Genomic DNA, 27,176 nt, shown 5'->3' with positions numbered 1-27,176 from the left:
AGTGTGCAGGGAGCAGGTCCACAAACATTCTTGGAATAGGTTTTTAATAATAAAGTCATCCACAGGCCCCATCCCAATTACATCAGTTACCACCCTTTAAAATTGCCCCTACCAAAAGAGCATGGCCATCGTGACCGAGTGGATGGGTAAAGGGCTGGGACCTAGGACTTCCAATCCCAGCTCCACCACCCACTGGACTTACCTATGCTAGGATAGCACGGTATTTTTTAAAGTGCGGTTGCTAAAGCTGTGGCTTCACCTGGAAAAAATGGTGTTTAACCCCCGTTAACTAACCCATGTTAAAATTCTAGTGTAGCTTTAATCCATTGTTAGCTGGCCAAGGATCTCTCCAGCTGTGTCTTCCCTAGGGAAAAAGAACCAAGTACGTTTTTACACGTCATTCCCTCACTGGAAAATCGTAGATGAGGCTGTACATTTTTTCATTGATGTGTATAGTCCAGGTTAGCAATTCCCAAACATTTTCGTAAATTGATCCCCCTACTGCATTGTCCTTTTTGCAATCCACCCAGTCCAGATTTGAGGGTGGGGGGCCCCAAATCCTAGTCCAGCATCCTTCTCCACCATTCCACAACCTCCATCCCAGCACTACAACCCAAATCCCCTCCCAGGGGGTGCTGCTGCACTGCAATCACCCCCAAGCAGCAGGTCCCATCCTGCAGGGAAGGACCCGACACCCGGTGCTGGGGTCATGACAGCAACCCTCCGTGACAGAGGCGGCCAGTCCAAACCTGAATGGCACTGAGCTTGTGGACCCTGTGCACTGACCTAGCCCCATGGATCAAGAGCCACTGCTACAGTGTGTGGGGGATGGCCCCCTTTGGGACTTCCCCTCCACAGCAGGCCCACAACCCATCTAGGACCTGGTTGTGACCTACTGTTGGAAGCACCCATCCAGGTAAACCCAAGGTGTATTACACAAGGGGGTTAACAGGGCTGATCTAGACTGTTCCTCCCACTCTAGCTGGTGGGTAACACGTGTGTTATTGGCTTCAAGCTACAGTCCTGGGTCCAATCCCCTCTGCTGACAAGCCATGCAGACAGCTCACATCACACGCACACAGAAAAACTAGACCAGACTCTCCAGTTAGCGTTGACAGTAGGAGGAGCCCAGGGTCTGTTTTAAGTGTCCTATGCCAGTGGAGCTTTCCCATTTGCCCTGGAAACCTGCTTCCGTCTGACATCTCACCTCTCCTGCTAGTCTAGTTTATTTTTACTGCTGGTTATTCTCCCTCCACTCCCTGTTCCATGTTTTTAGGCTGCTCTACCCACTGGCCATGGCTAATCCTTTGCAGGTTACCCACCACAAAGGGGGTTTGAGAGAGAGTCCAACAGCCTGTGTGAATAAAACAAACTTTAATAATGTACAGCAGAAATTGGACAGCTTGTTCTTATATTAAACACAAGATTTCCTATATTACAATGTATTTACATTTGCATACGGAAGAGGTAAAGTGTCTAAGTGGCTATTTTACAGTCCTTTTCTAATAAAATGTACAAATAAAGGGAGCAGGTAAGCACCCAGAAAAGAATCGGTTCTGAAGCCAGAGTACCATCCGTTCGTCTTGTGTCAGAGACTAGAGACAAGCTTTGACCTGAAACACCCTCCCCAGTTGAGCCAAATGCCTAATATCCCCCACCCCTCGTCTGATTTCAAATTGATATGATATTCTCCATCTCCTGTCCTGAACTGCTTAGCGATTGTAGGCTGTTAAGACAGCTGTGTGTTTCGCTTCAGAGAAGACTGCAGTTCAGTGCTGGGCAGTGACTCCTAGATTTGCTACAGGTCAGCTAAGTAACGTTTGCACACCACTCCGGCACATCTACATGAAAAGTGCTCTAAAAATGCTACATTGTTATTGTTCCCATCTCAGAGGGTCCAGGGAGGTTTGACCACTCTTATCTGTACCGATGAACTGAGTTTGCTTCAAAATCCTTATCACAAGGGAATATCATCCCTTCTACCCAACCCTTCTAGAGATTCTGGTCCAGTACTGCTCTGGTAGGTGCTGTTTGGTATGGTGCTGAGGCAGGTACATGTGTGGCTAGAAGTGGGGAGTGACTGAGTGGATCAATGCAAGGCATTAAATAGCTGAATTAGTGTCAGAGAGTCTTTGGACAGCTAATGGAGCAGGAGACCTTGTGCTCTGAAGGGAGAATTTTCTGAACACTTGGGAAGAACAGATGGCAACATGCACTCATCAGTGTGATGGCCTCTATGGCAGTTTATTTCAGTCGCTGAGACTTCCTCCCCAGCCGCTGTACAAACCTCACCCTAAAGGTCCCGCTGCAGTAGCTGAAGAGTCTTGTAGGTATTTTTAAAGGCACACATCACCTTGGTTTCTCAATGCAGAAGGGTTCAGCAAGTAACAAGTCGTATTGGAGATGGAATAATTTCTGGCTGAGACATAATCTGAACAAATCAGAAGAGGAAGCTGTACATTCACAAATCACTTATGCTGCTCCATGAACCCATGGTCTGAGATTTGCAGATCGTTGTGCACAGAAAGGCAGCTCTGTAGTACCTGTCATTTGAAAGCAATGGGAGAATGCAAAATGGCTCCAAACACAATGCAAAAGATTCCTCAATTGACAGATAACTGTATAACCACAGATGGGATAGAAGGCCTGGGGGAGGGAAGACAGACAGACAGACTGACCGACAGACCGACCAGAAAGTCTGTTAAAAAACAAAACAAAAAAACCTGGGAGCCAAAGAGATGAAAGCTCACCTTATGGAGCAGGCTCAAGGTTTGAATAGAAAGTTCCAGTGTAAATTGAGCTGTGTGCATTGGGATTTTTTTTTTCTTTTTTGCAGTGATTTCTTTACAAAAACAAAGAGGTTGAGAGGTAATTATAGATTGTTTCTCTTCTCTTATAAAAATTAACTATTAAAAAAAGTTAAAATCCACACCCTCCCAATCAAATAAAAATAATTAAATGCACTCCAGTTAAAAGTTATGGCTTCAGAGTTACATAGCGCAGATAACGCCTTAACCATCACACAACCCCAGCTTTTAATGCTGCCTCCAATGCTGCATTCAGTTCGGACACAGGACTCAGCCTGGGCCTGCTTCTAACATTCACTAGGCAACAGTCAAATCAATTCTACAATTCCACCCTGATTGGTTATTCAATTAAAATAAGATTCATGCAGTTACCCCCTCCCCACCCCCACCCAAACATTATACACAGCTGCTTCCAGAACATGAGATATTTATAGATGTATATTTAAAAGATGGACATGTATTTCCAATCCCAGTCGCCAACGGTGGGATACTGCAGTGTACCGCGTGCCTCTTGAGAGGTGTTGAGCACAATAATTTCTGCAGGCACTGAGCTCTTCACAGATCAGACCTTAAACGCTTGGCTCCAAGTTCTAGCAAGTGCCTGCCAAAGCCCTTTGAGACATCCAAGGATTATGTTCTTAAGAGGCTGATGCTCTGCATGTCCCCGTGGCCTGGTCCCCCCCACCAGCTCCAGTGCCAGATCCAGTCTCTCAAACACACTTCTTGTCTCCATTGCATCCCTCCTGCAGATGGCTCCTCTGACAACACAATCCTTCCATACCACCACACACTACAACCCCAGGGTTTTCAAAAACCAAAGCTTCAATTCCAGGGACAAAAATCGGTATCCTGCTGTAAGAAAAGGAGGGATGGCAGTGAGGCAACTTGCCGGAAAGTTCCTGCAGATGGTGTACAACTAGCAGGATGGAGCCTGCCTCTGGGAGAAAGAAGGATCTGGCTTAAGTAGCCTATTCAAGCTAGAGAATGCTCACTACTGGACAGGGAAGGCACCAGCACACGTAGCTCAGAAGAGGACACTCTAGATTTGCACATGCATAGAAAAACACCAACAGGAATGTGCGAACCTACAAGCAGATACTCTGCACGGCTAAGGGGGACTGAATAGGCACAGGGACACATGGCTTTGCACATGCATGCACCATTGCACGCACATACACACACACTAGCAGCTAGTCTGGCTTTTTGAATTTTTCAAGCTCAAAAAAGGAGAAATGGTTTTATGAAGCCGATAAGCTGCTCTGGGGCTCAGCCCCTCAGGGAAGAGTATCACTTGTTTTTCCAGTGCCTCGTGTGTGTATGCCAGTGCCTGGATAACCTGCAGGTACGGCACCACCACCTTCACATTCCCTCCCCACTCTCAGGCCCTGAACCCTTTCCAACAAACGTGCCATATTCACTGGACTATACAGGGATTTCCATCAAAGAAACCGTAACGGTCATGGCGAGATCCACCCACACAAATCTCTCTCAAGTTTCCATGCTGTCAGGAGGTGGTTATAAAAAGTTTGTTGGTTTCATACCCAAACCAGGAAGAGAACTTTTTTTAAAAACAGGCTCTGTCCTCCCTGGCTAGCAGCTGATAGGTCACACTGTCTGGTCGGTAGCAGTAGATTGGGTAGAAACGCGAGGTAGGCCTCCATCACATGTCTACTCTAGCATGGCAGGTTTTGTGCAGCTTCTTCATGCTGCGAGCTGCGGGTTAGATCTTCACATCTTCCTGGACACTGAGCTGCGAGAGTGTTTTCTTAATGCGGAGGGCTGTTAGCCGAGCTGCACCATTGGCGTACCAGCACTCCCGCATCATCTTGCCCATCACTCGTAACGCCTAGCCAGGAAAGAGGGAGAGAAACATCAGTCCTTTCCTTAACAGAGTTCTGTTCCTTCTGCTAATATACTCAATCAACGGTTTAAAGTGAATCCAATGCTTCTGGAAGGTGCTGGTGTAACTGTGCCAAGACTGAAGTCCTCTGCTTATATCCAGAATAGGCACAGCATGAGCAACAGCAATGCAAGATACCCTGCAAGCATACTTCACCCTTAATTTGGAGGGCTGTCCCCTCTCCAGGTGATAACTCAGTCTTTCCATAGGCCATTGAGTCTTAGCCATTCCACCAATATGGGAATGCATTACTGCCAACCACAGCGCTGATTTTTTAAGGACATGGTCCACAAGGACTGCACTGAGACTCAACTGTTTCAACTCATCTGTATAACAGTGACAGATTGTTCTGAGCATTAGCTAACATTTGTACAGTGCTCTGAAAAAGTCAAGCACTAAGAGGTAGATGTTTCACAGCCCAAGAGCAGTTACAGGGTAACAATATTCACTCACTACTGATTAATGTGGAATTATTAACCACTCATTGGATTTCCATCATATGCAAAGTGGATGGCACACAATGGACCCTAAACAGACCTGGTCTCTAAGATTTAAAGGACCATTCAGTCTCTGGGAGAGTGTGTTCGGCCTTCTCCACTGAGTGACCACCTGCTCCTGGCCTCAGATGGGACCCTCAAGTCCCCATGCTCATTCCAGCCAGGGACCACAAACTCGCCCTGGAGGGACCAGTCAATCCTGGCTGGAGTAGGAAAATCCAGCCTCCAGGCTTACTGAATTTGGAACTCAGTGTCCAGGACTGAATCTAAACCTTACCCATTCAGTGTATAGTGAATTTAAGCTCAAAGAAAGACTACAACAGATCCTACCTCATAACTCTGCCACCAGTTAGGGATGTTGGGCCGCAGCTTCTGATCACACACAACCTTCCGCATCTCCTCAATGGAGGGATCAGAGGGCACAAGGTCATAGTATGGGAGTTGATATTCTTCGTGGATACCTAAGCATGGGGAGGGAAAATGTCATTCATAGAGAACAGACCATCACTAATTCTCCCACCAGAGCACAATACCACCGGTCTGGATGACATGACTACAAAAGTGAAGAATCATCAATTCAGGGTAGTAGAATGAAGTTAACCCAACTGGAACTAGGCCAGGCCATTGGGATTAACGCCTCCCCTCTCCTGGTAAGAGAGCCATGAAATGTTGACTAAACACAAGTGGGGCAGGACTCTGTGCTGTACAAAAGACAGCACTTTCAATAACAGTATCCCCCATCCGTAACTATATGCTAGGACACTGGTTCAGAGCCGATTCATAGGGAAGCAACTACCTACTGAATCAGAAACAGCACTTCCTTCTCTAGGGTGTGGCTAAAGCAAAATGTGCCACCAAGAGCACAGCTACCCATCAGCTCTCACACATGCCTGGTCCATTAGCTGTCTTGAGTCTCTTCCCCGCACTACCATCATCTTGGTAGCCATGCTCTTGGGTGACACTGCATTTACCCCTGTATCTTGGGGCCATACAATGTCCATGATGAGGACAGGTTCTTCTCTCCGAACTCGCAGCATCAGTTAAATCAAAGACGGATGTTTCAGAGGAAGGGGGTGTATAAAGGAAGGGAGGGGATGGGAGGGGAGGAGGGAGAAGAAGCTGAAAGCATATTACCTCCTGAACTGCACCTACGAGCAATCTCCCAATAGACCAGGCCCAGGGCATAGATATCAGCACATTTAAATGAATCAAAATGCTTCATGTTAATGGTTTCATCCAAGACCTCAGGGGCCATGTATCTGCAGCAAAGAAAAACCAGTGTCATTTCCTTGTCAGACGGACTCTCTGGAAGGCCATCAATAGTGACTTTCCATGTCTGTTGTATACAACATCGGTTACTAGGCACAGTGCTTGGATGCTGTACAGAAATTAAACAATGAGTCCCTTCAACTACCTGAAGAGGAGTTCCAGGGGGGCTGGAGCTAGGCTGTTCTCAGTGGTGGCAGATGACAGAACTAGGAGCAATGGCCTCAAGCTGCATTGGGGGAGGTCTAAGCTGGATATTAGGAAAATATTTTTCACTGGGAGGGTGGTGAAGCACTGGAATGGGTTAGCTAGGGAGGTGGTGGAATCTCCATCTTTAGAGGTTTTTAAGGACCAGCTTGACAAAGCCCTGGCTGGGATGATTTAGTTGGGGTTGGTCTTGATGACCTCCTGAGGTCCCTTCCAACCCTAATCTTCTATGAATGAGAATAAAGCTGAGCCCAATGGTCCAGACAGAAGCAGGCACTGTACTAGGGGAGCCAATAATCACACTCACACTCACGGGAGGCAAGAATGGTCAGAGGTGCATTGAGCCAAAGATAACAAGACCTCACCATGACCCGAGACCAGGATGCAGGTGAGGGAGACACCAAAGGCGAGTTCCCTGAAGCAGAAACCATCTAGCCAACTAGAGCCTTGGAAGGACATGAGCAGAGGAAGAGGCAGTAGACCATGACTGCTTATGTACCTCAAATGTGGATTATTTATTCATAAATAAAGAAGCCACTACACATGCTCAGACACTTTGGAAACCCTGCCAATGTTTAAGATAGAAACTCTACCAATTCCCAGCAGGAGCTATCACATTTTCTACATCTTCATTCTGTTAGGACTGCACCTTGACCAGAAGTACATCTGAGACCTCTCCCTACCGTTTGGTTCCAACCCTTTGATTTGGTGCAATATCAATGGTATCGGTAACAGAATCATGCCGGACAGCCAGACCCAGGTCAGCAATGGCACACATGCCATTCTTCTTCACCAGGATGTTCTTGGATTTCAAATCCCTGTGTGCAATCCCTGGTTTTCCTGATGGAGCAAAATAAAAAATGTCAAGAGCAGATTTTACCCTCTCACCTTAGTGGATCTGATGAGTGCAGACGGGCTAAACACAGAAAATGGAGGAACTGAGGCTGTCACCAAATCCAGAGTGATTTTGAATCTTAACATCTCCAAACACAGTAGGATCTCCAGCCCTGTTTTTCCTCCAGTCTCTTATTTAAATAGAACTCTGTACGGGTGAAAGTGCTAAAAGACTACAGAGCTTCTACCCTCCAAAGCAGTACTGTATTTGAACAGCAATAGTATCTAGAGGCCAGGACAGCAGCCCCACTGCACCAAACGTCTCATCCACACACAGATATAGTCCCTGCCCTGAAGAGTTTACAATGTAGTTTTGCTCTGCCATTGCCTATGCTAACATCTTCTGTGCGCCCCATTCCCTCATTTCAGTGACTTTTTCTCAATACCAACCTGGCCTAGATTCAGTTCCACTACCAGATCCCTAAGCCTCCCTTCCTCTTCATTTTACAATTAAATCCCAGCTCTAGCCCGGTACAAGGCACACTGTGTATCATACAAGCCCCCTATTTCTGTCTTCACCTTTCCTGCTTTAGAATCTTTTAAAGAATGTCTAGTTCATGTTTATGATACTTTGGTGGCACCCTCGTACCCTGAGTCCCCACAATCTCCATGTGTAGATGTGCCAATCCACTTGCAGCAGACAGGGCCAGTTTAATCATTCCCTCGATAGTCACTGTGTATCTGTTGAGGTAATCAAACAGAGAGCCATGCTCATGGTAATCAGATACAAGCCACAGCTGAGTCCAGGTCCCGTTATCTGTAGCAAGAGAAAAAGGGGAGAGAGCAGCAAAACATCAACACTTATGGTGCTTTTCTTTTTGAACAAACATAGGAAGAGCTGGCAGATTAGACTGAGGCAGACAAGGGAAGAATTAAAAGGCAAAGTGTAATGATTACTTCTAGAAGCTTAGTGCTATATATATTTAGTACATTTTCCAAGCAGTTTTTCACATTACCTGCCACTGCTTTGATAGCATCATTCACAGTACAAAGCTATGTCTCTGCGAGTGACAGTAGCAATTTCACTGATTCTTCTCAGCAAGAAGGTGAGTTTTGCACAAGCTCTGCTGGATTAAGCCCATGCTTAAGGACAAAGGAAGTGCTGCTAAGCATTTCAGTGTACAAGTCAAGCTGCAGTTTATCCCAGTTTTAACTAAGGCCGTGTCTACACTACCACTTATGTCCACAAAACTTCTGTCACTTCTGTGAAAACACACACCCCTGCGTGACATGAGTTTTGCTGGCATTCTTAAGCCTTACTTTAAAATTGGAGGTCTCCTGAACACTCATGCATTCAACTACTATGCAAGCTTCCTTTGTAACAAACTATGTCACACTGACAGCTTTAATAGTTTTTAATTATAGCTGGCTATTTGTATGATTTGAGGAAGTGGTCGTAACACTTTACAAATATATCGATGGTTCTCTTTAGCCGTTCACAAATTTACAAAACCCAATCCAGAAACATAGATCCTGTGCTAGAATAGGGAACTCTGAAGAACTTATGGCCATTAGTGCTTTGGCTCTGAAGGTTGAGACAGTATTTTTACCTTTGTTATCAGCAGCAATAAACCCCAAGATGTTCTCATGTCGCAACATGACAGTCTGGTATATTTCTGCTTCCCTAAACCAGGAGCGCTCCTCCCGTGAAGAGAAGATTTTCACAGCCACATCACCTCCACGCCACCTGCCACGCCACACTTCCCCAAAGCGGCCTTTGCCAATGATCTCCTGCAGGACAATGGTTCTAGCCACAGTTCGCTGGACAAAGAGTGGCAAACCTGTGGGCAAGAGATTGAAAGAAGAATTCAGATGAGGGACACTCGAGAGATGCTACAGTAGTTAGAACAGAATATCCAAAGGGTTGGATGAGTTTGATTTGATTGTATTTAGCAGTTAAAATAAAAAGCCAAGATCCACCATTATGGATCCAAGAACCATATCTTACTCTGCCAGGGACAGAAGCACTCTGGCCTACAAGTACAAGTTTTCACAACCAGAAAACTTCACCACCTTCTCTCAAGCAATGACTTGGGAACAATGATTAGAAAAAGAAGATCACTTTCATCCTTGGCCTTTACTCCAGCATATGAATCAGATTGTCATTGTTCGCTCCCCCATTGCCAGTTATTCACTGTAATTGTAACTCACTGATCACTTGCAAACACTTCACTGTGGATCTGAATAAAAATTGAGCCAACAAAATTCTGTAAACTAATATTTTGGAGAACAGTCCTGCCCAGTGCTCTGCAAGGAGTTATTCTGACTGGATCGGAAGTACTATTCTATACAGATTCTTCTGCTGCACTCATCACCAGAGTATCTGAGCAGCCATGTGCATGTTGGAACATCTTTGCCAAAGGATAAGAAATAAATATCATTTCTAATCAAAGTTGCCCTAAACCTGCTACAACAGGACCAACATAGAAGATCTTAGGAGTGCCAGATCACCAAAATCATAAAAGCAGCAACAAAATCAAATAGCTAGCTTTTTCTCTACAAAGATCAATAAGTCACATGTATACAGACCTAAAAATGCCTCAATAGATTTATACCACAAGGGTCCTGCAATTTTTCAGCTGTTCCAAATCACTTTAGGCCAAGACCTGGCATACCACCACCTTATGCTCTGATTCCATCAGATCTTATAAGCCGAGTAGAGTCAGTATTCAGATGAGGAAGGATTCTCTAAGGATCATCTAGAGACTATATGTAAGAAGTGGAGTTGAATGAAGACAATAAGAGACAGTGCTAAAATAAGCAACACCCCAGCATATGTTAAGGGATTTATAGGCTGCTGTAGGTGAAGTCTTTCAGGTAAGATACAAAGCTAGAATCCTGACTAGCTTTGGTATTAAAGGTCCCTTAGCATTTGGCACAGGAGATGCAGCATTTCACACTTCTGTCCTGGCCAAATGCCTCATTGGGTAAGTTAACTGCAGGGGTAATCTATGGAGGCAGAATGTCATCTGGATATACAATTCATTTCTTGTTCCAACCAGTTGCTTAGTGTTGTGTGGTGTTAAACCACACAATTCCACCCCAGAAAGGATTCACATAATTGCTGGGGAAGTGAACCTTGTGGGTAGTTCATTTACTCATTTAAGACCGTAAAACTCTTGGGGATTCTTTGGAATGAAGGGTGCTGTATAAACGTAAAATCTATACACTAGTTTCCCAGCTCTGATGGAATATCTACAAAGAAGCTCTGCCATTTCTCCATCAGCTTTGATGGAGATAGTGTCATTTGAAAGGTGGTAACCTGTAGAACCGCAGTGAAATTTGTTTAAAATTTAAAATTGGCTCCAAAACCAAACACCAATGCAATGTACCCTGAGTCGAGGCAAGGTATCACAAATTCATTACAGAGAGCAGGGGCAGCTATATCTGATGTTGCATTTACAGAGAGGTGGAATTGTGCCCTGGGTGGGATTCTAAATTTTACATACTGAAATCCACAAAGAGGAGACTATGTAAATACCAAATGACTCAATTATGGTAGAGTGCAGCATCTCTCTTATGCAGCCTACAGTCCCCATTGTCAAAATAACTAAGTGTGGACACTGGACCACTAGCTTCACTGTCTAACCTAAAACTGGATTTAGAACAAATGCCAGTGACCCATTAAAACTCAGACTGTAGATAAGGAAAGACAGCCAATGGCTTAATATTAGATCTTAGATACCATGGTGATGAGCACTTCAGAATACAGGATTCCATTACAATTACATGTCATTTATTATTTCCAAAGCAACAATAACTTAGTACCTGAGCCAGAGCCAGAAGTGGAGAGATCATAAACTAGATCTTGCAGGGTCTTATCCTTGGACAGACACATTTCACAAGAGGGATCTTCCATGTCCAACCGCTGACGATTGTGATAAACTCGTTGGTGGTGATGAAAGACGAAAACCACTACGATCATGACGACAAATACAAGGAAGACGGGCCCTGCAATCACTGCAACCAACTCCACAGGGCCCCAGCTAGAATGAGGTTCGTTCTCTTTCACACGACCTTTAGCGGGAGGAAAAAAAACCAAACATTTTAAGCACAACTGGATTCCTTCATATATGTTCACCAAACCTTGGAGGGAAGAGTCCTCAACTCCCGCTCTCTCAGAACCCAAACTACTTGAACTCTGTCTCAGGACTTTGTAAAGGATATGCCGAGCAGAACATGCATTCAGTAGCTAATGCAAACCTGGAGAAGTAAACTGGCTGGGTAGGAATAACAGATGAGACAGGCCATCACAGTTACTGCAACCTCAAGAAGCAGTTGATCACCAGCAGCTCAGTACCCAGTTTAGGGTTTATAATACCGTGTATTATAGGTGTGAAGCAAGACCATCTTGGGACCAAAAACGATAACCAATCAATTTCAGAGGAGCAGTCTGCATTGTATCTTCCATCTAAACACAATCAACTTTACATGAGGAATGTCAGCTTTATTTATGAGGGGCCTGTGCTCCTTGACTTCCCTTTTATTCTTGCCCAGGAGACGGGGTCTTGGTCCAACCTAGTTTTCTGCCTTAGGCCTGAATATGCTGCTCCCTCCCAGTGCAGGCACTGCTGCCTAATCAGCCAGAGTTGATCACTTGAGTACAATGCAAAACACGCCTTCCCCACTCTCCCCTCAAAATAAACTGGTCATTACCTCCAGGTAGCACTACAGCAAAAGCATTAAGCTGGCTACCATCAAAGCCAACCTTCATAAAAATTATAATGAAGGAAGGAATTATCCCCCAACATGCAACAGCCAACGAGTCTTCAGCTCAAACCCTTCACCAGCCGTTGATTTTAATAGACTAAATATAATTCTCCTACCACCTTGATGGATCATGGTACCATTCTGCAGTTCATGAGAACCCAGAGAAGCTGCCCAGAATGGAGGAGATAAGCAGCACGTGCCTTCTCTGCCACAAGAGCTTTGACAGAATGGGTTGTGGGGTTTAGCGTGCGGTTGCTGGGGAGTGTTGATGGCTGGGATATATAGGAGGTCAGATTAGACAATACGATGGTCCCTTCTGGCCTTAAACCAGGACTCTGAGAAGTCAGATTTTTTCCAGTACCCTTATTGAAAAACAGGTCTGTGTCTATTGCACTCAGAGTTCAAGCACCTCCCTCATTTAACTCAAACATAAAACCATGCTCAGAGCTCATCTCTGAAAGAGGCGTTTCAGTCCCACGGGAAGGAAAGCAATTCTATCTGATAAAAAGCAGTCAGCAGCACAACTCAATGCCACAAGGGGGATCTCAGACTAGTCCCAGGGACTACTCCTTGTCCTCAGGCCATCCTGGGTTTACAGCATTAGGCAAAGGCAGGACATCCATGCCTCAATGGAAGTGAGGAGAAAGCACCTAATTCTCAAAGGACTCTTTGGGGGGTACTAGGAACAATGTTGATGAGGTGGGAGACATTCTGTCGATCACATGGAACCTTTGAAGGTGGGTGAAACGAAGGAGAGGTCAGAGAAAAATCGAACCTAGAGGCTTCTTCCCACCCTACAAATTTAATGGTGTAATCGATAATATTTTGCCTATGATCAGAGGATCTTAAACTGCTTCACAACTATCCTGTGAGGTAGATAATCACTATCCCCATTTTATAGATGAGGAAACTGAGGCAGATGTGAATGAATTGCCCAAGTTCATAAAGCAAGTTAGTGGCAGAACTGGAAAAAAGATGCAGGAGTCCTGGTTCACAGCCCCGCTCCAGCTATTAGACAGTACCCCCTCTTCAATGAGATGACAGAGGATTTCTTTACTCACCACTGGGCACTGTTAAGTTAATTTCGTTGCAATAATCAGAGTAGCAGCAGTGTGTATTACGCAGATCTGAACTCAGGCAGTAGAAAGGTTTTCCTGCAGGAACCAGCTCTGCTTTAGGGATGCAGGTCCGGGTGTGATGCTTAACCCCATCCAGGTTGGAGATGGAGACCATGCAAGCCCCATCTGTTTTGCATGTGGAGTTTGCTTGATTGCAGTTGGAGCACAAACAGATCAAAGCTGCAAAAATCAGGACAAGAAAACCTTCTTGAAACCTACCATAGACAAGTGCTGAGCAGGAAAACTCATCTACTCTTGCAGTAGGACACTGATCATCCTAAGGTTTTGCCGAGACAGAACTGGCTCTAAAAGGGAACTGAATGTTTCAGGCAAACAGGTTAAGGAGCTAGGGAACAGAGGGTTGTTTTGGGGGTGGGGCTGATAGATACCCCATCCCTCTTTATGTTCATACTCAAAGAGTCAGCCATGATTATTGATCAACTTCCAGGCCATTAAACAGATAACATGCATTCAGCTACTGAAGACAGTTCCCACTGAACAATGCTGGAGTCTGCCAATGTGAATTATGCCAGTAGAGTTCCCATTTCCCATGGTGCACTTTAAAAAAAAGCTAAGAAATTATAAATTGTGTGTAAAATATGAAAGGTGAGGGTCTGAGAGGACAACTATCCTGCCAATTTTATTTCCCGACAAATATATTCATAACGGCTTGGCCTCTCTGTATTAATTGCTATCAAGAGACACAAAAATTGGGTCTGTGTTTTTCAAGTAGCATCTAATTAAGTCATTCCCCCTCCTCATCAGTCAAGGTTCAGAAATAGTTTTTCTAATGGAATTTATTATTCATTAAAGACAGTGCTGGAATATCGAGATCGGTCAGTCCTTAACATAGGTACTGCCTTAAAGCATACTTCCCCACCAATTTGTTCCAAGCCTGACCTGGGAGGTACCACACTAGAGCTGAGGAGTTCAGTGCCCTTACTTCTTGAGCCTCCATCATGATCACAAACTAGAGTCTCAACTGTAACATGGACCTCTATCCACTACAAATTAGATTGAGACTCTCCACCTCATTTCATATACCATCAGACAACTGTACAGTGACTTAACATGTGGTTGTTCCTAACCAAGACTGGATTTAGACTGGTGGTAAGAAGCAAAAAGCTCTGCATCCTATTAATATTTCCCTGAGCCAGTCAAGTCTTCAGTAGCTGCTTTCCTGATTTGACAGCCTTTCTTGGGTTAAATACATTTCTGGCTTCTTGCTATCCATAAAGATCCCCCTTCACTCTTTACCCAAACAAACTCCAAAGACAGATTCTCAAATCTCAGCCTCCCAGCTGTCATCATTCCTCTCTCAAGCTGCCTGAAAAACTGCAGCCAAATCCCCAGACATTGGCATGCTAGCTAGGGAACAAAGGGAATTTAACAATGTCAAGGAGAAGGGTGGGAACTGTTTAATAGTGTGTAGTACTTTCTTCCTCTTACATCAGATCCCAGTCTCCCTGGAGCGATTCAGAAACATGTACATACCCGCTGCAGAGATGGTTTTTAAGGCAGAAAGTTTGAAGTAACATTTAAAGTACATAAAGGAGAGCAGTGGTTATTAATTCACCCCCACTCTAACAGCAAATTCCTTCAAGTCTTTATTTTCTCCCCTACTCTACAAATATTAGGGATGAGAAAAGTTACTACACTGGACGACACTTTCACTTTCAACACCCCAATGTCAGTCACCTGCCTGTGGTGTGACTGGAACTCATAGCCTTCGGTCACACCATCCTGGGGGATGAACAGATTTAACGAGCTAAGCAGGTCTGTATTTGGATGGAAGATAGCCAAGAAAATCCAGGGTGCTGCAAGAAGAATCTCCTCCCTCTGAATCAGCACTGAACCCAAAGCTCCAATGTACTGGACAAGATGTAAGACAGGCACTGATCACTTGTGGTCACATTTTCATGACACATTTAGCCAGTGTCCTGGCTAAATACTAGTTTCGGTAATTACATTACAACTCTAGCTATTTTCCCTGAAGTGTCAAGTGGACATTGTGTTAATTTTCTCTCTCAAAATGTTACTATGAGCGGTTACTCAGCTGTCATATTCCCCCTGAGAGGCAGCTGTAGCAGTTCAGATAGATTAAACAGGATACCGACTTTGTGTGAACCAAGCGCTATAAAAGGTAAAATAGTACAAGAGATTGAAGACGAGTTAAATACTAAAAGCAGGTAATAAAAGTGAAATTTCTTTCCAAGAGCACTTTGTAAGTGGTAAACATTACTCAGTATTTCTGTCTTGGTGCCTAGCATAGACAGACCTCCACAGACCTCCTTTCTATTTTGGGGGTGGGAAAGAGAAACTGAAGACTTAAACACTAGACTATTCCGAGATGGACAAGGAGCATCGTTTCTATAACCTGCCTGGCTTTTGAAAGATGACCTGATTTTATTATAAAAAAGCAAAATAACCATTAAGTTTTGGCTTAACAAAATAAACTTGAGTTCCTGATCTTCATTTTCCAGTTCTCATTAGAACTCAGTCTCATTCTAACTGAATCACTTTGGAGGACCATACTCAGTCAGATAAAGGTTTGTTATTACCAGGTTGTTACAAAAACACCGTACAGAGGAAAAAGCAGAAGAGGCACATTCCATCCTTCAGGTATAGTTAAAAGGACAATTAAATGTAATCATTGGGAAATGCTTCCTTGACTATGTTACCAATAAATGACTTGGATTATTAATAAACACAGAATTTAAACACACTTCACCATTCATGCTGCTTCTATTTTACTTTTAACTCAGCTTGGACACCAAACTAAGCACTCAGGTTTACTCTATTTCTAGTTAATTTTGTTCCCTGGTTCTCAAGCACAAGACAACAATGTTTGTGTTTCCAACAGCAGAGGGAAATGTTTAAATATGTCCTCTCCATTCTGTGTGGAAATTAAAGATCCTGGGGCATGACACAATTCAGAAGTAAAAAGGTTTGCCCGAATGACTGTGGCCAAGATTTGTCCACACGTGGTTGTGTGCTGGTTGTCCAGCTTGGCTGCAGTCCTCTGGAGGTGGCCATGCATTTTAGTGCTAGGCGAAGGGATTCTTGTGTTTGCATCCTGGGAACCTTTGGAATAAAAAGACCAATACAAGAGTAAGGGAAGTTACTTCTCAGTGAACAAAGGCACATACTTCTATTGCACCTTTCATTAGAGGACCACAAACTTTGCAAACATTCTGCTTCAAAATCCCTGTGCAGTAGGTGACCTTCAACTCCATTTTGCAGAAAGGTAAATGGAAGCAGAGTGTGCCCCTAACCACAGAGCAAGCCAGTGCCAGAACTGGGAATAGAATCTGAAGTCCAGTTCCTGCTCCCCTTTTTCAACCATCACACTACTCTCCCTTCCTAAATGTATGAACGGCTCCTTTCTTCTCTTATGAGACAGTCCATTACTCGCATATACAGACTCGTGCATGGCAGCCCAAAAGCAAAATGGCCAGTCTAGGACCGTTAGAACATCCTTCTGCTGCAAGTGCTCCATCCTGGCCAACTCTTGGAGCTGCAGCAAGAATGACTCAAATGCGATTTTCCAGGACCTGGGCAATTGGCAACCTCTCTGCATTGATGCCTGGAGGGAAATGGGAAAGTTAAGGGATGCCAGCACAAACAGAATTACAAGACTACTCGTGCAGTTCTAGCTTCAAGTTCTGATTAACCAGAAGGGACAGTTCCTCTTACATCAATAAAACCAGAAGCCAAACCCAGTATTTCTAAAAGAAAAACTACAATTCTTTCACCGTGGAGAGCGTTAAACCAACAGGTACTTGAAAGCTGAATATGAGCTCCTTTCATAGCAAGATTCTGAGAGCAGCTGGTGATGTTTGGGCAAGTCAAAAGGAGAAATGACTGAATAAAAGAAATTGTCACACTAAGCTTTCTTTTTCTGAAGAAAAAGCTCTTTTTGAGCAAAGTATATAATCTACTTAAATAGAAGAACTGACTGGGCTGAAGAAAATTGATTGGACAAAAGAAAACAAAATGAGAGTTCACACAATTGGCGTCTTTAGTTCCACTAAAGTGCCTAGGGATGAGTTTGCATGAAAGGTGCTATAGAAGTTGGCAGTGGATTGTGTTAGATCTGTTCAGTACGCTGTCTTTTTGACATTCTGCTCAAAGACAAACCCAACCCTAAAGAAGCTGTTTAAACAAGTCTAACATTAAGTTGCAGATACTCAGAATGAAAGCTTTGTTCTCACTCAAAAGATAGACCAGATCTGTATATATGCTGAAGTGAACTGTCACTGTGATTTAATCCCAGACTGAATGCAGGTGGTCATGACATCAACTAGAGGGGTGGGGGAGTTCCTCCACTTCCATTCCTCATTTATTTTCTTTTTTTTTTTTTTTTTCAAATTTCACATGGGCAGTGGATCAACACTGCAACAGGAAAATTTAGAAGAGTTAAGGAAACCTTCCTTTTCACCCCTTGGTTTACGAAAAGGCGTTAATTAAGAGCTATAGCAGAACTGCTGGAACTGAGGGGCTCTGAGCAACAGCTCTCAGGTTCTCAGGAGGACTGAAAGATACAGGCAGAGACACTGCCACCATCACTCTTAAGATATAAAGATGGCAGATGATACCGGACTGGGAGAGTCTGCAAGCACATTAGAGGACAGGATTAGAATTCAAACTGATGTTGAGAAACTGGAGAAATGGTCTGAAATAAACAGGATGAAATTGAATAAGAACAAATGCAAAGTACTACACTTAGGAAGGAACAATCAATTGCACAAATACAAAATGGGAAATGACTGCCTAGGAAGGAGTACTGCAGAAATGAAACTGAGGGTTATAGTGGATCGCAAACTAACTGTGAGTCAATAATGTAATATTGTCGGGGAAAAAAGCAAACATCATTCTGGGATGTATCAGCAGGATGTTGTAAGCAAGACAAGAATTCTTCCGCTGTACTCAGCACTGATAAGGTCTCAACTTGAGTATTGTGTGCAGCACTGGGCACCACACTTCAGGAAATATGTGGTGAAATTAGAGAAAGTCCAGAGGAGAGCAACAAAAATGCTTAAAGATCTAGAAAAACTGACCTACAAGGAGAGAGTGAAAAAAATATGTTTGTTTAGTCTGTGAAAGAGAAGAGGAAGGGTAGGGGGACACAATAACAGTCTTAAAAGTACATGAAAGGTTGTTATAAAGAGAAGGGTGACAAATTGTTGTTCTTATCCACTGAGGACAGGGCAAGTAGTAATGGGCTTAAATTGCAGCAAAGCAGATTTAGGTTAGATGTTAAGAAAAACTTCCTGACTATAAGTAGTTAAGCACCGGAACAAAATACCTAGGGAAGTTATGGAATCTCCATCACTTGAGGTTTTCAAGAACAGGTTAGACAGACATCTGCCAGAGACCGTCTACTCTAGATAATACTTAATCCTGCCTCAGTGAAGGGACTGGACTAGATGGCCTACTGAGGTCCCTTCCAGTCCTACACTATTGTGAATCTCTGGGCAGCAACAGCACCATCCCTGCCAACTGATCTACACTACTCTTTTTTACTAATGCAGTTCCACCAGAAAGAGGGTTAGTGTAGACAAGACTCTTGCAGCATTTTAATAAGCATATCATTTAACCCTTCTCAGACCATATCTACATAACATGAGGGCTAATGTACCAGCAACTAATGGAACCTTATCTACTCTAGAACACTTGCTAACAGAGTTGCACCAGTGGAAAAAAAAAAAAAAAAAAAAAGAGAGAAATAACTATGTTAGGCAAAGCCAAAGTCAATGTAGACCACCACTACTACATAGCACTTGAATTGCATCATCAAATTGCTCTAAAGTGCTTCAGAATTAAGCCTCTCAGTATCTGTATAAGCTAAGTAGGCCTTAACTATCACTCTTTCCCACCCCCACCAGGAAACTGAAGCACAGAAGCTAAAGTCAACCTGCAAAGAAAACAAGGGTTTGTGCCCTCTGTTGCTTCTTTATATTTCATGACAAAGAAAGGCATGTATGCATGCACACTGGAGAAAAAAAAATCGGTGCCTTTCAAGCCTTTGCGATCACTACAAACTACAAAGTGGGACCAAAAAAAAAAAAAAAAAATTCAATGTATCACCTTTAAGTTACTTGCCAAATGTCAGATAGTGAGACTACTGCAGGACTAGGAACAGAATCCATCTTTCCTATCTGCCAGTCCCATGTTTAAATTGCAAGACACCCATCTGTATCATACATGGGGCAAGATGACAGTGGCCTCAAGACTAGTGGTTGTTCAAGGACACAATCAAGGTTTCATTCTCAAAATGCAAGGACAAGGGATACTCAAAAGTAATCTAACAATCTGAAATTGACTACAGTTTGCTAAAACCCAGTGTTCAAATCAACAAGAGAATTATGCCAGATAAAATTTTGGTCCATCTGTCATTGCGTTGGCCAGACTTTGTTAAAGTTAACAACAAGCCAGAAGAGTTTTTGTTGTTTTAAATTTAAGAGTACAGAAAAAACATCAATCTAAATCAAGCTCACATCCATGCTTGTTCCTGATACATCCAGCAACTTTCATCTTGATCCCTGCAACTCTCTTTGCTCAGAGCCACTGGTATTACCAAGTCCAAGTTCTATAGAGTCTGGTTGGTGCAGAATGCAGCTGCCCACTCTCTCTTGCACAGTAAGAAGCAGTAGCACATCACTGACAATTCTCAAGCCACCTCACTTGTTCTGCATTAGAACTCAATTTTGAAACAATTTTTTTTTTTAAAACCCTCTGTGTACCCACCCCAGCCCACTTCAGAGCCCTTGTCTCTTGACTCCTCAAGCAAGCACTCCCTCTGTTCCACCACACAATCATGACAGGATTAATTCAAGAGCCTTCTCTTCTGCCGATGTCACCATTTAGAACAGCCTTCCTACATCTTGGTGCTTCATCAATTCTCCATTTTCTTCCAAATCTCATCTGCAAACTATGTTGTCCCTTGCCAATGCTTCTTAAATCTGCTTTCCCATTGCTATTAATTTTCTTTTTACTTTGTAACCACTAATTAATGCTGAAAGCATTTTCTGGCTAATATGAAAAATTGTATAGAAACTAGAAGTTATACTAGAATCAATGAAGTTAGAAATAAAAAGGGCGTACAGATAAATTGGAGTGCATACCTTGCCAAAAGCTGGTTACATACCTCTGATAGGCTGAATTGGATATTAAAGCAATACTACTAAATGGAGAACATACAGGGGAAAACTGCAGTCAGCATGCACTTTCTCCATTACAATGAGCAGTTATCATGGTGAAATACTCACCTCTATCACACAAAGTGACAGCCTCTAAGTGGAACTGACTTATTGCAATTCACTTCTTTAAAATTCCTTGTTATTTGAATACATTTAATGTTAAATAAAACAAGGTCTGATGTCTCTGTCACTGGTGCTCTTCAACTCAGAAAACGAATGCTGGATCTGCGTTCCCATCCCCTGCTCTAGCCTTGACACCAGTTTAACTCATTTTACATTTTTCAAATTTGTTATGAAAGCAGTCAGTTTAATGAAGCCCAAGTCCATACTCAGTATAAGGAAAGCTTCTTCTAAAAATCAACTCTGTAGCAAAGCAAAGATGTTAATCAGTCCCCGACTGACAGTTCTTGTGGCCCAAACTCTGACAGTTATTGATGGGTATATTAAAAATACCGTTTATCATTGTAAATAGGCCCAGAGGCTCAGGCAACAAGCATGTGTGTTTTATTAATCTAAATAAAAAGGTTATTGCTGAAATAAATAGCACCAGAGCCACCCCACCACTGCACAAATACCCACATTTCATGAGCTGACTTATAAAATTCACTATTAATGGGGGTTCCAGTCACAGAAATTCCCCCATCAGCTTACTCTACTGGAATGCACAAACAGAAGAGAACTTAATTCTTGTTTCACTCAGATAACTACTCTCTAGACACAGAGAGAAACCATTCCCATTAGCTGACATCCTGTGAACTTTGTTTCCTGACGTTTCACTTAACTCCTTTCGCAACAGTGGTTTCCAGTGCATCCACCACTGGCAACAGATTGCGTACCCAGGGAAAAAAGTCTGAGTTGTCTAGCCAAGAAGTTTAAAGAGTTCATGAATGCCTGCTGGACAGTGTTTTTAATTTCCAGTTAGAAAAAAATCTTTCTTGGAGAGTTATAAAATGTGACTTCTGTACCATTTAGAGCTAGTCTGATTTAATTGGATAAATATATATATTTATATATATTTTAAAAGCAAGTGCTACTCATAGAGTCTACTTGTAGAAGATTGAATAAAGCACTAAAATGTACTGCAGTAAACAAAGGAAGGAAACAGAAACCCCACATACTACACTATAGAGATCACCCTGGAGAGAGGAAGGTGGGTTTTTTAAGTCTTATTTACTAATGCATATAGCACTTTACATCTTCAAAATGCTGTGTGAACTAGGATCTTTTTACAATGCACAATAAAACAGGAAGCTGTTAGGATCCATGTAAAACACTATTAGGATGCAATAAAAAGCTTCTGAAGACATTGTTAAGGCACACAGTTTATATAATGGCTTCTTAAGAGGCGAACAGGTTAGATTCTACACTCCCTGCCATTTCTTATTCCCCCAGAAAGACTGTCTCCTATAACCTTTTATGTTGTTCTACAGAATTAGTTGCTTGTTCACGTAACATCCTTCCATGAACACCAGGATCTACTCACCTTCTTCCTCATCCACAAGACGGTGCTGCCTTGACACCTTTCACACACAATGTGAATGAAACAACAAAAGATACTTTACGGAAACATTAGCCAGCTACACAGAGTACAATGTCAAAGCTACAGATAATCAGCTTAATTTCCAAAACACATGGGAAGTCAGTTATCCATTTCCTGTTTATTTTTACATACACAAATTTCATTGGAAAATGCAAGATGAAGATTTCAGAACAGAACTGAGAAAAGAACCTCATCTAAACCTTTGATGGGTTTCAAAGAGAGTGGCTGATGCAAACTTCTAAGGCGATATGTCAAGCTGTGTTTAAAAACAATCATATGCATATCCACCACCCAAGTGTATCTGTATTAACAGCAATTTCAACAGAAATATCAAATGCATCATCATCATCTGCTGCCTCAAGGACAGCAACACATGGTCTTCAAATGCAGTCTGGATCTGTGAAGACCCCCAGTTTTACAATCTGACATATGCAGAATGAGCCGCCAGTCTCAATTCTCATTGGACTCCTGCTCACATTACACAAACAGCTATCCCTATTAACATTCTCGCTGGCGATCTTCCAGAGGCCAAGGACTGAATGGGCCATGAAGACAAAGCTATCCTCTGCCCCCTACTCAGAGCAGTCAGGGCTGAGGCAGAGTGGCAGGGAAGCCAGCACTGTGCAGTCCCCTGCTACACTAGGGCAGTGAATAAAAGAAAGGCATTAGTCTGCAGCCCTGTCGAGCTGATGGCTTTCACCAGCCCAAGTTTCACAATGTGTGTGTTTTTTAAAGCAAAGCAGCAGCCCTGGGCCCTACGTGAAGGGATCACCGCCGGTTACAAGAAGCAGGAACACCGGATAAAACCACGCAGAAACAACAACAACAACAGCAGAGAAGACAGCTCCCCGGTCCCAGCGCGGGCATTCACCAGTGCTGCGGTTCTCAAAGCCCGTGGAAGCCCCCGGCCCGCTCTACGAAGGTCGGATGGCTCTGCCGAGGGCTAGGGGCTGGTCCCCGGCGGCTCCGAGAGCCCCTTTCGGACAGCACTGACGGGACGAGCAGCTCGGAGTGCAGTCCTGCCCGCAGCAAGGCGGCTGTGCGCCTGGATTCGCAGAACAATCACAGCGCCCCACGGGCTCGGCAGAGCTGCTGGAGAACACGGGTCCGGGTCGGGTCCGGGTCGGGTCCGGCTCCCACGCAGCGGGGACCCGACATCTCCACGACACCCCGACACACGCACCCCGTGACACACCCAACCCCCCCCAGAGCCAGTGGGGCGCCCCACACGCCCCGCGCACGGTGCCCCTCGGCCCCCCCCCCGCACCCCTGAGAAGTGACCCGTGGGCACCCCTCCCCCCACTCCTTGCGTCCACTCGACGAGGGGCGCCCCCACGGGAGGCCGCCCTCCGCGGGGCCCGGCCCGGCCCGGCCCCGCACTCACCCCGGGCTCCCCCGGCCCCGCCCAGCAGCAGCAGCAGCGCGAGGGCGGCGGCCGGCAGCGGCGAACGCGGGAACGGGCCGGCAGCGCGAGCCGACTCCGCCATGGCAACCGCCGCAGCCTCGCTCCCGTGCGGGCCCGGCCAGCGCGAGATACCGAGCTCGAGCGAGCAGCGCCGCCGGGGCCGCCGGGCCTTAAAGGGGAGGGCGGGGGGAGGGGCCGCCCTTAAAGGGGAGGGCGGAGAGAGCAGCTGTCCGCCGACGCTAAACAGAGGACGGCTAGGGCAGTGCTCTTAGGGTGGAAGGCGCGTACGGCGTGCGTGTGCGCACGGCTACGGGGCGGGGGGGGGCGGGGCGGTGAGTGCGCAAATGCACATGGGGCAAATCGGTGTGCAAATGACTAGGGGAGCCGTTGGTGTGCAGTAGGTGTGCAAACGTAGACGGGGTGCCAAAGGCGGGCAGTGGTTAGGCAATGTGCAATGTGCACATGTACGTGGGCAATGGGTGTGAACTGCGAAGAAGCACAGTGAGGCCATGCACATGGTGTGCAAATGACCTGGAATGAATGTGCAATGGGTATGCAAATAGATATGGGAGCATGTGTGTGCAAATGCACATGGTGCACAATGGTTGTGCAAATGCATACTCAGGCAATGTGTGTGCCATGTGTATGCAATGCAGCCAGCGGAGAGCCAGTGCCATGGTACAGGCCGTGCACAGAGTGAGTGGGCAGAATGGAATGTGTGTGGAAATGTGCAATGGACATGCAGTGTAGGGCCAGAGAAGCAAACACCATTCTGTGTGCAATGCAGAGGGAGCAGTGTGCAGTGTCTGTGCAATGCACATGGGTGTCACATGCTGAGACATATACATGGCAGGAACTAGTGTACGAAGAGGGACAGGAGCAATAGGTTCACACACAGACATGAAATGCACAGAGGAAAGGCTGTGTGCAACGTGTGGGCAATACCTAGAGGGATGTATCAGTCATCTCTGCAATGTATGTGCAATGCATATGGGGCAAGTCTGCAGATCCCATGTCCTTGCAGGGAGTCAATGTCACTGGGTGGATACTGTGCACTGCAGACACAGTGATACTGGATCGCCCTTGGCCAGAAGAGCTATTTTCACACCCTAGCATGGGACGCAGAATGCAGCAAACCTGGCAGCAGAACGTGCTAGATGCAGGCCGACTCAGCAATGTGAGTCTGAGGCTTGCTGGACATCCCAGACCATTCCATTGCTACCCCAGAGAGGGACCAGGAGCGTGTCTGGTGCTCCAATTAAAACACATTTTCATTGCACACTGCTGTACTCTGTCCCTCCCTCCCTCCTGTATAGAGCACATGCCTGGATCTATGGGCCCCTTAGGACTTGGTGTGCTGGGTTTACTGTACCAATTGTTGCATTCCAGAAAAAAAAAATTCCATCCTAAATTCTTGCTGTAGGCTGAGCCAGTGATTAATTTGCTGAATTCCTAGTGTATGTGTATGCATTTGTGCAGCCAGCCGCACAGCGATCCCCAGGCACACAGTAATATAAAACTGATCCTGTAAGGTGCTGAGATCACCACATGTTGCAGAATCAGGCCCATAAGCAGAAAATCATTGTATAAACTGTAGGGGGAAAATGTATAGAGGAGGATACAGGGCAAACCCATCTGCTGGTTGGGGATTTAAGGAACCTTTACAGGCCAGGGTAGGAATAGACCATTTGTGGAGAGTTTCACACATGGAGCTCCTTCAGAGCCTGTGACCCCACTGGGCCTGAGCATTCTGTTCAGGGGCCAGATAGGAGCTGAGCTCTTTGAAAGTCTGGCCCTCGAATACTCCTGAGATGCGATAAAAGAGAAGCCGCAGCTATACAATGACAAAGGAATACGGGGGGCTGCAGTTTGCTAGGCCCAAGCCTGGAATAGCTCTTGGAACTGTTTGTGGACAGATCTTTTAGGCATTCAGCTCCCGTAGGAGTTCGGTTCCTAAATATCTTTGAAGATCTGGGCCCTAGCTTCTTTTCTGGTTAGTGAGTTGCTTGTGAGCCAGGGCGGGTTGCTGCAAATCGTGGTTCTTCTGAAACCTATGCTGAAGAATTGCAATAACTTATTTTCAGTCTATTAGTCCTTCTCCAAACATTCGCTCATGGGGGTGTCTGGCTTAGCACCTCAGTTGCATAGTATTGTGTCTGCACCCCGATGGAGTCCTCGATCCAAGAAACTTTCTGTCTCCAGGAAAGCACTCAAGCACATAGTTGCTGTCCTGAATGGGGTGGATTGAAGCATGCACTTAAGAAGTGCTTGCCTGGGTGACAGAAAGTTTATAAGCAGGTGAATGATGGATGCCCAGCAAATGAACGTTCACGACAGATTGTCAGATCAATCATCATTCAGCCTAAAATGTGGGACATTTGGGGGATTTGTGAATGTTTGCCCGAGTACTTGGCTGTCCACTGCCGGTGAGCACAGGGCAGTTAGCTGCAGTTCAGTTATTATTGCAGTAACGCACACTACACACTAGAGACTGTCCGAACATTTAAGGCCAGTCCCGTCCCACCCCCCCAGCAGCTAGATAAAGAAGTCAGGGGAAGGAGAATAAATCCACAATGTGTTGGCTGAGCTTGCAAGCCCCAACTCTCAGCATGACATTTGTTTCTTTAGCTGTAACATCAGGACTATTGAATGCAGCATCCGATTAAATCAAAACATGTAAAGGAATATTTTAAGCATTAGCAGGCGGAACCCGAATGATTTTCCCCTCGGGGGGAGACATGGAGCCCCTGCCATCTCTTTAAAAGCGCCTCAACTTCAAGCACCTTGCACTTGTCTATAGACCACAGTGAAGTGCGGAGCTGAGGAGGGGATGTACAGAGCCCATGGCATGGCCGGGAGAATGCTGGACCCTGGCATAGGGGGCGAGGAAGGAGGGGCACACAGAGCTCCTGTCATGGTGAGGATAGCATGCAAGAACCTGGAAGGAATGGTAGGGCACACAGAAGCCTTGGCATGGGGGAAATTGGGGACAAATTCAACCTCAGCTTTGCTAACTATTTCTCTGAACTCAGGATAACAGTGGGATGACCCTATTATGCAGATCAGCACAAACTGGTCTGATGTTGGGTCATGAGCGGACAGGGCTTGACTGGTGGGTAGAATTTAGGAGCACGTCACTAGCCCAGCAGCTCAGCCAATGACTAGGTGCTTTATACCGTTTCACAAGGCTACCAGTAAAAAACAAAAATAAATTCCAGGAAAGGGCAACCCACCATTCAGGTTTTTATCAGGGAGCGGAAAAAAAATAATTGCAACAAAATCTCCTGAGCAAGTTCCTCTTTCATCTCGCGCAGTGTTTTTGACTTCTGTGCTGTTGCTATCAGCAGGAAACTCCTGCCTGCGAGATGATGTGGATCTGCAGATAAGGAGCTGGGTGAGGCAGGCTAAGTGAGCCCATAGTATCCTGTTTAAATAATGTTATTACATCCATTTCCAGTGGTCGCAAACAAGACCTGGACTTTGTCATTGCATTTTTTGTCCTTTTTTGGTGGAATTTCTTAGAAACAGGAATGCAAGCAGCAGATCTGATTGCAGGGGCCAGATCCTGCTCTTTGTAAAGGGGATTTTCATCTAGGCATAAAAAGAGAGGGCTAGTTCTCCTCCCTCTCA

General features: G+C 44.9%; 1 protein-coding gene across 1 annotated transcript; it reads right to left on the bottom strand.

Annotated features, from left to right (window-relative positions):
* Window positions 1-1,357: 1,357 nt before the first annotated feature.
* ACVR1B (activin A receptor type 1B) lies at window positions 1,358-23,683 on the bottom strand. The gene is made up of 9 exons (XM_067529823.1): window positions 23,526-23,683; window positions 13,343-13,579; window positions 11,340-11,588; window positions 9,122-9,352; window positions 8,161-8,328; window positions 7,361-7,517; window positions 6,339-6,463; window positions 5,535-5,665; window positions 1,358-4,653 (listed from the first exon to the last, which is right to left on the bottom strand). Exons 1-9 carry the CDS (start codon window positions 23,626-23,628, stop codon window positions 4,528-4,530), a joined length of 1,527 nt encoding a protein of 508 aa, XP_067385924.1. The 5' UTR covers window positions 23,629-23,683; the 3' UTR covers window positions 1,358-4,527.
* Window positions 23,684-27,176: the final 3,493 nt, after the last annotated feature.

Source organism: Emydura macquarii, unplaced genomic scaffold, assembly GCF_026122565.2.
Source record: "Emydura macquarii macquarii isolate MOO-44397 ecotype Brisbane River unplaced genomic scaffold, CSIRO-AGI_Emac_v2 contig_2994, whole genome shotgun sequence".
Lineage (NCBI taxonomy): Eukaryota > Metazoa > Chordata > Testudines > Chelidae > Emydura > Emydura macquarii.
The sequence above is the reverse complement of the archived record's forward strand: the minus strand, read 5'-3'. Positions and strand labels throughout refer to the sequence as shown.